This window comes from Dicentrarchus labrax, unplaced genomic scaffold (assembly GCF_905237075.1).
Source record: "Dicentrarchus labrax unplaced genomic scaffold, dlabrax2021, whole genome shotgun sequence".
Lineage (NCBI taxonomy): Eukaryota > Metazoa > Chordata > Actinopteri > Moronidae > Dicentrarchus > Dicentrarchus labrax.
Genome location: NW_026136717.1, coordinates 10306651 through 10318458, shown reverse-complemented (window position 1 = coordinate 10318458; position 11808 = coordinate 10306651). Strand labels below are relative to the sequence as shown.

Sequence of the window (11808 nt, the reverse complement as noted above, 5' to 3'; positions counted from 1 at the left end):
ACTGTTTTCATGCAAAACTTAAACAAAGATGATTTTAAAGAGGAAATTGTGATAATCCTTGGTCAGTATGTACTATAGGTGGACTGATAATAATCAAAGTTCTAACATAGGCATGCAACTTGGATTTCCAGCATCTTATTATTTTGGCCCTGGAGTCGGGAGCCGGGCCTGGCACGCCTCAGGCCTAGGTGTCAGGGCAACCAGCAAGCGGCGCTTCAGTTCCAGCTCAACTCTCGGAGCCGCTATCGTCGAAAATGTCCAGAGGATCGAGTTACACTACGCCCCATCTTTAAGCCGCAGTCAGTGCACCGTTAGCGGGAGGACAACAGCGGATAGGATAGGATACTGCCCGCCGGGAAAGTAAAGCCTCCACACTCATGTAAGTGGCTATTTTCTGTCAAGTTTCGCTCGAAGAAATGTTGGCGAACATTTTGTAATGTATTAATAACTTCAGCGACAGTAGCCTTTGTTCGCTACATGGCCGCTAATGAGAGGAAAATAGTCTGAGACGCCTGTTGTCGCGGCGGGTCATTGAGCAAGAAAGAACGGGATTTACATCGCTTTAAGTGTCACTCTTTAGTTTAAAAGTGTTATGTGTTTGCTGTAAATAGCCACCGTGAATGGTTGTTTGGTTTTTTTGCTCCAAACCGGCGGTACAAGCTAACTTCTTTACCGTGTCCTTCTCGGAAGCCTGTTGCTTTTCTGCTCCGCGGATGAGATGGGGAAGGAGGGAGGAGGAGGAGTTGAGAAAAGCGGATTGTCCCAAGTGTCTTGGCTTTATTCAAAATACTAGCTAACCTCGACTGCTTTTTTAACAGCAATACACACTTACACACATCTATTGTAGCAACCGCATTATTAACGTAAGTAAGGCTATTAAATATGGACGTGCTCGACCGACATTTTTTAATAGTTAGGAGAAGAACCGCACAATAAAATGACAACCTGTTACTCAGCTATTCGTGGTGACGGCAAAGCTCACGCACGATTCCAATGATTATTTTCGGATCCCACCTTAAAGCTCTAGTGTTTTTGGGTTGAAGTCCACTGTGTAACAATAGCTAATGAGTTCCTCAGGCCTTCAGTGAATCATTACATTCATTCTTTTCCTTTAGTAAGATTAGGAAATATTTATCTCCGATACATTTGAAGGTCCCTGAAAGCAACACCTATACAGACAAACTATAACAGTTAAAGCCCAAAACCATGTTGTATAACAAATGTGTATATATTAAATCTGAGAAGTGTATATTTGTCTGGAACTGGATGCCAGTAGTCATTTTTAATCATCTTTAGGTTGTTATACATTTAAAAGGGTTTCAGCAGCAGTAAGAAAGTAGCAAAGATGAACATATATATGCAGAAGTCATATCCTGCAGCAATTTATTAGTAGGCCAAAGAAAGTCAGCACAACTCCAAACTAAGTTTAATTAAAAATAAACCCAATAATTAATAATAACCCAAGTCAGGACAAATAAAATGCACAGTGGCCACATACTGTATTTAGAAAGCTCATTAGTGAGTTTGAACGTTAGAAGCACACAGTGGATGAAGCAAATGGAATGAACATAAACAAACCAGTGCTGTGTTGACCCTGGTGCCACAAGTACTGTGGCTATTCTAAGAGCCTATATAGGGCTTTAATTATCCCACCAATCTCCTTTAATCGTGTAATGTCTCCCTGAGTCGTGTCATGCTTGTGACAAAGCCACTTCTAAAGTCAAGTATGACGTTCCCGAGATGGGAGTTAACCGCCATCACACCATGAATAAAGGCACGAGTCAAATATAGAAGACAATAACCACCCTCATATGTTGCCAGGGCCATCTACTACTATTACTTACCGTGGAGTTGTGTTGATCGCAATAGCTCACCTTGGATTGTGGGAAATTATGATGGGCATTTTCACTGTTTTCTGACATTTTATAGACAGAACGATTAGTGGATTAATCAAGAAAAGAAATCAGCTCATCAATATATGATAAAAATAATTAGTTGCCGCCCTATATGATGTAAGAAGGGTGTAGCGCTAGTCTTAAAATAACTGATAAGACTGTTCGCCTAAATATGATAATTAATCATCAGACTGTTGTTTCATTAGCCATATTTATCTGATGGGAGTAAAATGGATAATCATATTTAATGTTGCCTGCGGACATGTCATGCTGCCAAAGTGCAGTGAATAAAGTACCGGGAATGTAAATGACCAGGTGTTAATCCATCAATAAGAGCATTAGTCAAATATAAATGAACTAATGACCTACAGTAGATGTGTGCTCACATGGACACACTGCACCATTGCACTGGGGACTCAGTAAAATAGCCCTGCAGTTCTTCGGCACAGTGGTTACTCTGTGATGTTACTGCAAAGCGTTCTTAAGAGATAGATATGGCTCCGACTGAAAGGAAATAAATCCATTTTCCCTTTTATGTTGACCTTTCGGAAAATAATGTTTAAGAAGTTGGGTTCAGAGGAGAAGGTGCCTTTCCAGCTCTGACTTCCTGTTTGTACAGAGTGCCTTGTGGAAGTCAGAAAAGATGAGCGAATTTGTGCTGTATAAGAAAAAGACATAACACATTATGTTGTTCTTTGCAGGCCTTGAAAAAGGGAAGAGTTTGAAATTGCTGTTAATGGGGAGAAATCACATTCACCCGCAGTTCTAAAAATGATAGAAACAATGGGTAAGTAATGTTTTTTTGTTATTTTATGGCAGCCAGATACAACTGATAGAGTCAGTGTGTTATTTATTATGGTTGAAAATACATGTTGATGAAACGAAAACAAGGAATGTGTGGCTATGTATCCATCGTGTCTCTCAAATGTTCTTTCCTCTCCTTCCTCTATCCCTAATTTAACAGATTTAACAAGCTTAAGTGTCTCCAAAATCAAATACTCAGTTTAAATTAAACGAAATGCTACCGTAATAAATGAGACAAAACATGAAATATTGCCTCTGCACGCTCGCTGTGCCTTGTTTTAATTTTGAATCATCATTTCTAAAATGAGCATTTTTTGCAGAGAGGTTTGGTCCAGTCAGTTGGGTGTCCGTCTTTGCTGGCTGTGCATCCGTATTTGGCTCCTGCTGTGCATTTTTCTCAACCAGTGTAAGAGGCCCTGGATTTAGTTCAAGGCTTGTGGGCTGCCAATGTTGCCATATCTGATAATGTTGCCATATACTTGATTGTTTGTTTGTCCCCATAGAGATTTATTTGTCCAACTGTCAAGCATGGAGCCAAACGGTTGCTGCCAGCTTCTTTCTTTAAAGCCGCAATCTGTGGTCACTCTCAAGACTGGCATGTTGACCATGTACTATCAACCGTAACGTGCAGGCTTTTTTTAATGGAATCAAACTAGCACTGCAATTTTGACTATTTTAATAGTGTCATCCTCTGCTTCAGGCTCACCCCGTCTTTTGGAACACGCACAGGCCGACACACATAAAACGCGCCATACTCTGGTGGGACCCCTCATTATGCACACTGAGTCGAGGGCAGTGAAAATGATACAGCTAGGGGTCGCGTAGGACCGGTGACGAACAAGAAAAAAAATTCTGCTGAGGCTTCGTTGTTATTGGCTTGTTTACAACCTTTGTTCAAACAACAAAGCTTCTAAGTGCAAAAAGGGCTTTGGACCTTCTGCACGCCCTATTAGGTGTTAGTCACAGTTGGTGAGATTCGGAAATTGCTTCATTTTTGTCCAGATGACGATTGGCTGGCCCATCCTCACTAACAAGCCACTCTGGAGTTGCTCGATTGTGGAGCTTATGCAAGGTCCAGCAAGCAAACTGTGGAGGGCCTGCTTCTTTTATCTTTTCCTCCTGATGCCCATTCTATGCTCCTGTGCAACCCACCATTGACCCTGAAGGTAGAAAAGGAAACATTGCTATTCTGCAGACAGACAGCGCGTTGAAAATGTAGTTTTCATTCCTTCTGGTGCAAAACCTGATGCTACGTGATTTCGATATCGTAAGGTCTGTTGAGCACCAGTCAGCCTTAGCTAAGCCTACAGGTTAGATGTGTAGCTCTCTCCATCCCTTTTCTATTCTTCATTTATATGTCATTGTTAAACAGAAAGAAGAACGCCAGATGATTACACTGTATGATTTTTAAAAAATCATATTATTGAATAAGGATATTTAAATGTATAAATGAGCCAGTGTCCGAACACCCTTCCCTGTCTCGCTATCTCTGCCCATGTACTGATAAAGCCTCTGTCCTCATCTCCTATTCTCCACCTCTATCTCTCCCACGCCTCTCCGTCTCCCCGCATCCACTCCTTCACTCTGGCTGGCGCTGTCACTGAAATATGCGACGGCTTGCAGATACACAGCGTGCCTTGCAGGCGGTGGAGCGTCTCCAGGCCAAACTGAAGGAGCGGGGGGAGGTGCCCACTGAGGAGAAGCTCAGCCTGCTCAAATCGGTGCTCCAGAGCCCCCTCTTCCACCAGATCCTGGCCTTGCAGAAGTCCGTCCAGCATCTCAGAGACCAGGTAAACTGTAAAAGTATTTCACTGTACCCCCCTTTTGGCCCAGATATCTGTAATAATGCAATAAACACAACTGTTGGACTATTTCATCTATTCAAATTTTTGTTTTAATTTGCATGTGAGCATTTTCATTATTCTAAGCCGAACTGGGCCTGCGAGACTGAACTTTTTAAATGAGAATAACAATACTGAATACAAATGAGTGATGCTGGGCTCCCAGGGTGCTAAGACAAGGTCACTAAAGCCACATTTCCACTTCAGGAACTTTCTCCGGGACTAGGAACTCAGTCCAGCAACCAAACTGTGGCCCAGAATCTAAATTAAGTTCCGGGGTACATTATTTTACCCCCCAAAAAGGAGGGGGGCAACACTGAACATGTCTAGTTGGTACTTTATTTATACAAAAATCTGCAGCCACCTATTGTGTTAATCTCGTCACATTGAGACATAACGACTCTTTCTTTTTAACCTTTGTAGTAATAAAGGATGTGTATGAAAGGCCGCCGTCCCTGGAACTTAATTTAGAGCTTGGTCCCTGCAGTGAAAACGGACTGAGTTCGTCCAAAGGTTCCTGGTCCCTGAGGAAAGTTACGGTGGAAATGTGGCTTAAGATGTTCCAAGGTTATGGTCATTTAGAGGTCAGCATGATTTGTACATGAGTACAAACTGCCAAAATACCAGATGGAAACATCATTCTTTGTTAGTACAGAAGTGATATAAACAGAAGTAGAAATGAGAGCCTAATTTGGCTATTGTTATTTATCGTCATGCTGGATGAGTCGGGGGAATATAAAGTCGTAGTCCTTGTGTCTGTAGAGTGTAGACACCAAACACCAACACCCATTAGCTTATCTACCGTGACATTTTGATGTTGAGACATAAACTAACCTTTAGGACTCAGACCAAGTGTAAAACTGAAAGTTATATTCCAACCGCTGTGTATTTGTGTAGCTGACAATGGATTCTGTTAAAGGATAGCTTCAGGTTTATCTTAACATGATATTAGCATGCCCATATGTACAGTGAAAGAGTTAGCGGTCACTGTAACCATCAGTTTTGTTCTTATTGGAGGGAATGTCATACTAAAAAGACTGCGATCTTGGGAAGATACCCACTTAAGTTGACTAACTGACTAATTGAAGGCTCATATAAGCTTTGGCTGAACTTAAGAATGCGTTTTTGGACAGAAAGATGACTGTGAAATCGCATGAGCAAGGGAGCTCGTAACAGCTGGTACGGCCAAGCGAAACAGCTGCAGCGAGTAATAATGGTTTTAATGAACATATGGGCATCTAAGTATTGTTTTTTGACAGTGGTTACATGATAACCATGGCATGATGCAGAAGATGGTAAAATTGAAACTTCTGCATTACCTGGATATCAGTAAGTTTAGAATATTTTCCACATCCATTTTCTTCCATGATTACTACTGTCTTTATCTCTCCTGTTTCCTGGGCGACCTCACTGATTCTGCTTTTGGCTTGTGTCAGGACACACACACACACACACACACACACACACACACACACACACACACACACACACACACACACACACACACACACACTCCTTTCAATCCCCATCCCCAATAGTGTTGCTGCTATGACCAAATTGCTGTCAGGGTTCACACAAGCCAGATATAATATGGCTACAAGAGCAGGGATAGTTGGTCTAAGTCAGGAACTCTTTTTCAAGCTGATTCTCTCCATTGAGAATTGAACATTTGAGTGGAAATGAAAGAGCTCTTAAGTCACAGTGGAAAGGGGCCAGGGTAAGCGTTTGAGAAATAGAGACGAAAATATGTGAGCTATGCAGTGGGAGGCAGGGATGCTGGAGCTTTTTTACCCCTTGCGGAATTTAGATTATAAAAGCCCTGCTGGCATTTTTGTGTGCTGGTGATTTAGCCTATTTCAAAAGAGGAACATTCCTCTGTGTGTGTGTGTGCATGTGTGTGTGTGCGCTGATGCATGTTTGTTTGTTTTGCTAAGCGAAATTTATCAAGCAGCCATTCATTGTAAACTCCCTTCAGATTTCAAAATGGACCCATTCCACGTTGTAACAATGGTAAATAGTTGTATTTCAGAAACTGCAACAAGTCTGTATTGTGTTTTCATAGAGCTTCCAAACCCAACTGCACTTGTGTGCCCCACTTAAGCAGAACCAATTTGGAGAGAGGGTGCATTTGTGTTTTGTTGTGAGACAAGAGCCAGACACATAAACACACATACTGTCCGTCTTCTGGCTCTGCTAGTTAGGCCTTGCACGGCCCATGTCGCTATGGCGACAAGGCCCTGCTCTCCAGTGAGAGAGAGGCCGCTGTGTGAAGTGGGGCAGAAACAATTTCTTAAATGTGCAAGAACCAAACTGGAACTTTAATCCTCTTAGCCAGGCCCCAGCTAACAAAGCTCATGCATGAGGACAGCAACTTAGCAGCATGCTACGCTAACTTAGCCTGACCCATAGGGTTTTGTTTGCAGTGTGCCGCACTAATGTGTTCTGTCCAATGGAGTTTTGTTTCTCAGGACTAATCTGGGACTGTGTTTAAAGGAGGCCTAATTTACTGTACATGTTTCCTCAGCTCTGAAGTTGTGCAGTCAACTTCCTAATGTAAATTCACAAGTTCACAAGGACAGCTTTAGCTTGGCAATGCCATATGCCAAATGGAGTGTTTATGAAATTATTGCTGTGCATTACGTCCGTCCTTTTGAATCCTATTCAAATGGTCATAAACATTATGCCCTTTGGCTAATGAAATCGGGGGAAAAAAACACTGTTTTATGTTGTTGTCGCTTTCATGTGATTCATCTGTCACACAAGTAAAGTCATTGCAGTAATTAAAACCCAAGCATATTAAGGCATCCAGATGGCCAGTGATGCTTTCCCCCCACCATGATAGAAATATTGTATTTGGAGCCTAGTCATTGTTGGAACATCAGCTAAGAGCCATTATCTCCAGAAGGATTAGGCTGCCATAGATCCAGCTAATCGTGGTGGGATAACAAACTATCTGGCATCCCAGTGGTTTCAGACACGCAGGCTTCAGGGTTTTGGTGTCTAAAATTAAATTTGCTAAATGTTTACGTTCACAGTAGGAATGAGCCATGATGTTTTGTTTTTTTGTTCCAACTTTTAATTGTCTTTGGTTGGATTAACGCCAGTAATTGCAGCTCTCTGTAGGAGCATTTTGTAGAAATCCAAAGCTGTTATGCTGCTACGGGAAATCTGACAGACAACATCACAACTTTTATAATGGAGGTCCAATCATTTTCAATTTGATCTGACGGTTATTTCTTCCAGGGTTTTACTTCACAGATTCATTTAGGTGAAAACGCACATCACTGAAACACTACATGTTTATTTCTTCATTTTTCCAGGGCAGTGTCCCGGTGTCACGTGGGAGTGACCCCGCCGATCACGTTGCCGCAGTCAAGCCCAACGGCGGCCATGTTTCCTACTCAGACACATCAGCCTCTGCACACATCAATGGCAAGACACCATCTGAAGAATTTGAACACATTATTCACTCCATGGCACAGGTATGGGCGACTGTAAAGCCAAAACAATCATTATGCTGTTTATATACTGCCTTTGAGCTCATTGTCAGTGCAATAACAGAGCATAACATTGATCCCAGTAGATTTATCGCCATGTTTTCTTTAGTCATTGTAACACACGTAGAAAATCAGCACCTGAAATAGGTCTTTGTTAACTCAAACCAAATATCCAAAGACAGTCGAAGGCGAGAACTACAGACTGCACGCTGCGTTCTGTTCTCTTGAGGCACTTCAAATAGACTTCTAAAGGCTGCCTGTAGCTTTGATGCTTTAGTGAATCAGCACGGGGGCCAAACTGTGTTATATGCGTGTGCATGATCCAGGGGCGCTACGTGACACACGTGGAGCTGGAGAAGCCGGTGTCAGGAGGTCTCGGCTTCAGCGTGGTGGGCCTGAAGAGCGAGAACCGCGGAGAGCTCGGCATCTTCATCCAGGAAATTCAGCCGGGAAGTGTGGCTCACTGGTATGTAAGAGTCAACATGCCATCATTCAAAGAGCTATGAGAACACTGAGGGACCTCAAGACTGATTAAAATCTTCAGTCACAACAAAGTCTGCGTTCCAGAAAGTTTTTCAACATTTGGCCAATCGCTGAATAAGAATGAAGGAATTAGAGGAGTCTATTTCAGACACTTGGAGACTTTTACAGATTCTCTGGGGACATTAGGGAAGTTTAGGGAGTCTTACAAACTGGCCATTTTACCAGAAATGAAAGGACATTTTTACTACTTGTTTCAAAGCTTTCTGATGTCTTCAATACACCTCAGACCTTACTTGCAAAATAATTATTTAAATACAAACATAACCATATTTGTACAATTATTACCTGTACATTTTTGTCAGAAATTAAATTGGCAAAATATATCCGGAGCTGTAAGAACAAATAACAGTTACACTGTTTATGAGTAGTATCCTATATACCAAATGAGGAATTACTTGATCAGAGGCTCTGACCCCATTTACAGTAGAATGTCCTTCTCTCTTCTTCTCTCTATCACACTCATTGCTTCTTTCCCCCTTTGCAGTGATGGGAAGCTCAAAGAAGCTGACCAGATCTTAGCCATCAATGGCCAGCCCCTGGACCAGACAGTGACCCACCAGCAAGCTATAGGCATCCTGCAGAGTGCTTCAGAGAGGGTTCAGCTCACAGTGGCAAGAGGGCCGATCCCTCAGCTGGCCAGCCCTGTGGTGTCCCGCACGCCATCCGCTGCCAGTACACTGTCAGCCAACTCCAGCGCGGTATAGATACATTCTCACACTAATATCATGAATGAGAACTTGCATTCATACGCTTACTAATTGCTCATTTTGAGAACAAGAGAGAGTAACACACATACAGTACACGCACAAAGACACAATTGAGCACAGAAGTGATCCAACATGGCGATACAATGTGACAGCAGACACACAGTGAACACACATACCTGCTTCTTGTCAGAAAAGATAAAGATTTGCTACTGATTAAAGGTTATCTTTATATTACACTAGACAACACCGTATTGTCAGTGAAAACGCCATCATTCGGCTTTTTTGAATGTTTATGGCTGGACAAATAAAACACTTTTTGTTCAGAAGTTATTTCAGCTTTATCATTTCCTCTCTTTTACTACACCTAGTGGCAGCACGTGGAGACAATCGAGCTGGTCAACGATGGCACGGGTCTTGGTTTCGGTATTGTGGGAGGAAAGACCACTGGGGTCATTGTCAAAACCATCCTTCCTGGAGGCATAGCCGATCAGGTGATTGCTTTGTCTGCCTTTTATTAGAATTGGCTTTTCAGAGGTTTTTGGCATTGCTAATAGATGTTTATTCAGTGATTATAATTTTTAATATTTTATGACACTTTCAATGTTCTAGAGAGATTACTCTTGTCAGTATAATAAAAAATGAGTTAATTCCAAGAAAGCACAAATTTAACTACCACTCTGTCTTTTGTTTGGCACTGACAGTCTCATTATGGGTTTGCTTGCCACCGAAGCTACACAGACTAAGTGAGAAAATGTACTTTTTCTACCTCAGGATGGCCACCTGCGCAGCGGGGACCACATCCTGAGAATTGGGGACACCGACCTGTACGGCATGGGCAGCGAACAGGTGGCCCAGGTCCTCAGGCAGTGTGGCAACAGGGTGAAACTGGTAGTCACCAGGGGTCCTGTGGACGAGAATCCCTCCGTCTCTGCTATCATGCCCGTGGTGCTCCCCACTGTGGATGAACAACAGGTGAGAGGAGCTGTTTCACTCTAAACCTGAAATATGGCAGAAATAGCATACAAATTCTTCCAATAAGGAAATCATTTGGAGTTCATGGTTTGGAGTATAGTAAAGCAGTTTCTCTATAGCAAATCATCAAGATGAGAATTGATTGCCATAATCGAGACATCACTTACACTCTTTTATCAAAAACACATCAGACATTAAGTTCAGGTCTTTTGTCTGCAGATTTATCTTGTCTTACTCTTGACAGCCCCCGGATAAATGGAATTAAAGAAAATAGCAGGTTACATAACCTGTGACTCACACTTTGGAGAACATTTTAAGTGCTTTACTTTCACAGAAACAGCCCTTACAAACAGTGATTTATGGCTTTTCTCAACACTCATCCCTATTTAAACATTAATGAATTTCAGTGACTCACTATATGAATGACGAACATCATATCCTTTTGATCGCACACATTAGCTGTGTTTTTCATGGCTGGCAGGTCCAGAGCGCTCGTTATCTCATTCGCAAAGTGGGAAAACGTATATGTTGAAGATGTGGTGGAATAACTTGCTTTTCCACTGTTGCAGTTAGTGGAAGTTTATTTCCGTTCTCATTAATCTTGTCGCAGGACTATGAGGAAGAGGAGGCTGAAGCATTTGATGTGAGCCTTACCAAGAACACCCAGGGACTGGGGATCACTATTGCTGGCTATGTTGGAGATAAAAATTCAGGTGAGTATGCAAATAAATATTGAATTGCCTTAGATACAAAGTACTCTGCATTCTTAATTAAGTACATTGGGTTCATCACATCATTGTTTATGACTTATATTGAAACAAGCTTACGAACCCTGACTTTTAACATCAAACTGAAACAACTGTTTGTTTTCCTCCTTGGTTCTTATGATTCATGGCTATGTTTCTCATCTCTTTACTTTTTTTTTTTTTTTTTTTTTTAACTTTGTCCAACTCCTCAGAGCCCTCTGGAATTTTTGTCAAGAGCATAACAAAAGACAGTGCCGTGGATCAAGATGGCCGTATTCATGTTGGAGACCAGATAATAGCTGTAAGTACCCCAATTATGCTCCTTGTAGCTATTACTATTTTCTCTGTCTTCAGTGGCATGAGGTAAAATATGCAGTGAATGTTTTATATTATCTATTATAGTGATCACATTTACTCATTTAGTCAATGGAGAGAAATTATTACATGCGTAATGAATAATTCACAATTAACTGATAGTTCTTAAAATGTTTTTTTTTTCTCGTGACTTTGAATATAAAAAGAGTCTTGAATTTGCACACTGAGCAATTAAGTTTTTAGTTTTTATTACTGCAAGACATTAACAATGAAGTTAAACTGTGTGTAATTTCTTGCATCGTTTGAAATGTGAGTTACTGTTGCCCCGTGTCTTCTTAGGTTCTCACAAACTCTTCTTTTATTCTGGTGTATTGGGGTGTGTGTGCTTGTAGGTGCTTGATTGAGTTTTGTTCTTAAGCACAAATGATAATGTACACTGGGACCCAATTTAAGAGCTTAATAAAAAACTTAATTGACTTCTTTAAGCT

At 41.5% G+C, this 11808-nt stretch overlaps 1 protein-coding gene across 14 annotated transcripts in view; it reads left to right on the top strand.

The window, feature by feature from the left end:
* Positions 1-228: 228 nt before the first annotated feature.
* Positions 229-11808, top strand: part of LOC127379633 (multiple PDZ domain protein) — a 44510-nt gene continuing 32930 nt past the window's right edge. For all 14 annotated transcript variants that reach the window (XM_051429499.1, XM_051429502.1, XM_051429491.1 and 11 more), the window contains exons 1-10: positions 229-379; positions 2597-2682; positions 4323-4489; positions 7861-8022; positions 8364-8503; positions 9065-9278; positions 9656-9778; positions 10059-10259; positions 10870-10972; positions 11218-11306. In XM_051429499.1, coding sequence (XP_051285459.1) covers positions 2667-2682; positions 4323-4489; positions 7861-8022; positions 8364-8503; positions 9065-9278; positions 9656-9778; positions 10059-10259; positions 10870-10972; positions 11218-11306 — 1215 coding nt within the window. In that variant the 5' untranslated portion in view covers positions 229-379; positions 2597-2666. The remainder of the gene's footprint in view (positions 380-2596; positions 2683-4322; positions 4490-7860; positions 8023-8363; positions 8504-9064; positions 9279-9655; positions 9779-10058; positions 10260-10869; positions 10973-11217; positions 11307-11808) is intronic.